Source organism: Protobothrops mucrosquamatus, unplaced genomic scaffold (genome assembly GCF_001527695.2).
Source record: "Protobothrops mucrosquamatus isolate PMUCROS unplaced genomic scaffold, P.Mucros_1.0 scaffold4726, whole genome shotgun sequence".
Classification (NCBI taxonomy): Eukaryota; Metazoa; Chordata; class Lepidosauria; order Squamata; family Viperidae; genus Protobothrops; species Protobothrops mucrosquamatus.
In genome coordinates, this window is record NW_015390618.1 from 58,161 (window position 1) to 60,890 (window position 2,730).

At 39.6% G+C, this 2,730-nt stretch overlaps 1 protein-coding gene across 1 annotated transcript in view; it reads left to right on the forward strand.

The window, feature by feature from the left end:
- LOC107299251 (olfactory receptor 8H1-like) overlaps positions 1 to 2,076 on the forward strand; it is a 20,053-nt gene extending 17,977 nt beyond the window's left edge. Inside the window, exon 5 of the mRNA XM_015828613.2 lies at positions 2,050 to 2,076. Within this exon, the coding sequence (XP_015684099.2) occupies positions 2,050 to 2,076 (27 nt within the window). The remainder of the gene's footprint in view (positions 1 to 2,049) is intronic.
- The last annotated feature ends 654 nt before the right edge of the window (positions 2,077 to 2,730 follow it).

A 2,730-nucleotide genomic window follows, 5' to 3' on the forward strand; every position in this document is an offset into this window, starting at 1 on the left:
GCAGCTCATTCCATAGGGTAGGAGCTGCCACAGAGAAGGCTCTCCCCCTGGGGGTCACCAGCCGGCATTGTCCGGCCAACGGCACCCTGAGGAGGCCTAATCTGTGGGAGCGGACTGGTCGAAGGGAGGTATGTGGCAGAAGGCGGTCCTGCAGATAACCTGGTCCACTGCCATGGAGCGCTCTAAAGATGGTCACCAACACCTTGAAGCGCACCCGGAAGGCCACAGGCAACCAGTGCAGCCCGCGCAGGAGAGGTATCACATGGGTGCTCCTAGGAGCCCCAAAAATCCCCTGTGCAGCCACATTCTGGATCAACTGGAGCCTCCGGATGCTCCCCAAGGGAAGCCCCATGTAGAGGGCGTTGCAATAGTTACAGCTGAGTTTCTCACAGGGGGTGCCAAGCCAAGGTCAAAAGAGTCTTATCTAAGGTCTGGGCTTCAAGCCAAGTCTCTTTTAGGAAATAACAACTTGTAATACCAAACTTCGTCACAAGATGTTACCGATGCCATTTAAGGGTTTTTAAGTCCAAAATTTTTATAATCCTTTTTCCAATTTTATTTCTTTTTTGTAGATAAAAGCAAAAGTCTCCAATAAAAATAGGAAAATTTTTGGTCCCCAAGTTTCAGGAACATATAAATCCAATTAGATTAAAGTTGTTCTTTTAATGCTTTAATTCCCCTGAGTAGTCAGTCGCCGCTATTCTTAGAGGGTGGGATAGAAATTTGCTTCCCTCTCTCCTCACAGGGGGGAAAGATACTTCAGACAGCTTTTACAGGAAAAGAAAGTACTTAGGGTAAAGAGAAGATCAGATTTCACCCAGTTTCATTTGCGTTGCTTTCAAAGTGCTTGGTGGTAAGTTTGACTTTGGCTGTCTGCAGCTTACTGATAGGCCATATTACTGTGGCCAGTCTTTCCTCCGCTGGTTTGGAGGGCTGCCCCAGATTGAGCAGAAGGGCTACCGCCCTCCCGCGATCAAGCGGGGGTCCCCCTCCTTGCTCGTCACCCCTACAGGGTGACTTTCGACCCTTTCCAGGGTCCCCCAGCGGAGCAAAACTGAATGTGGAAGACGGAGCTCGCCTTCCAGCGGCCGTGGCAGCCGCGATGGCAAACCGGGGCTTTGATTTATTAGAGGGGATTTCATATTATTAATTAGAGGGTTAAAGGGAGAACTTGAGATAAGGAAAATTCTGGTCATTAGATTTAAAATATTTGGAAATTAGTTGAAAATAAGGATTTTATCTGTTTATCTCTCTGATCAACTGAAAGATAAAAAGGACAAGTATAGAAAGTGGAAAGAGGGACACATAACTAAGTTAGAATATCAGCAAATAGCCTGAGCCTGCAAAGATGAAGTGAGGAAAGCTAAGGCTCAAAATGAATTAAGGCTTGCAACCAAAGTCAAAAATAACCCAAAAAAGCTTCTTTCAACATGTAAAAAACAAGAAAAAAGTGAAGGAAACGATTGGTCCATTAGTGGGTGAAAGTGGCAAGAAGGTGACAAGCAACAGGGAGAAAGCAGAACTATTTAACTCGTTTTTCGCATCTGTCTTTACACAAAGGGAAAAAACAGACCAACCTATCAAAAATAGTGCCATAAAAAACAAAATAGNTATTTTTATTTCTTTAGGTTCTAAATTATCCTTCAGATCTCAAGCAGTTTTCTTCATGTTTTAAAAATGTCCTTTATTTGATTTAACCAAAGAAAAAGACACAGCATGCATATTGATATTGATATTGTGTATGTGTATTTACGCAAAGGTTAGATTAAAGAATTATTGTTCAATCAATCAGAATAGAGCTGGAAGGCACTTTGGAGGTCTTCTAGTCCAACCCCCTGCTCAAGCAGGAGACTCTATACCATCTCACATAGGTGGATGTCTAGTCTCTTCTTAAAAACCTCCAGTGATGAAGCACCTACAACTTCTGAAGGCAAGCTGCTCCACTGGTTAATTGTCCTCACTGTTAAGAAATTTCTCCTTAATTCCAGGTTGCTTGTATTTCATTATAATGGTTCCTATCTAATCTTATTCATAAATTGTAAGTAATACCAACTGTTAAGTTCACTGAGCAATTGAGACCATAAATTTATCTTTCCAATGCTGAAGAACATGACTCTTGACAATAAAAATAGCATACAAAATCCATTGTGCAGTTGTCATTTATTATGTATAGATATGCGATTCAAGAGAATATGGATATAATATTGAAACCTGTTTCAAAGTCAGTATATGAAAGAGCATATTTCCATAATATAAGGACATCACAAAAATATGTGTCTGAATGAAGCATTTATTTCATTTTCTACAAAACAGTGATTTATTCCATCTTTTTCAAACACAATGTGGTACAGTAAATCAAAAATAATACATTTTGAAATAAGCTGCAATCTAGGGTATTAAAAAACCCTTTTCATACAGAAGGTAATACAACCCCCCATTGTTTAGACAAAATGGACTTCTCCAGTTCCCTTTTCCATTCTGTTTTTGATTTTTTATATTGAATTGATTTATAAATACATGATCTTTAACAAAGGAAATTTGTAAAAATACATCATTTTCATTCAATAACTGAGCTAAAGAAAAAAAAAATCCAGCACCCATCTATCATGGGATTTTAAAAATCAAAGTTATGGTCTAGATAACTGTCAAGATTCCAACTAATGAAACCAAATAAATCAGAACTCTGAGGCTTGAAGTTTCCTCAAAGCATATGTTTATTGGATACATAAT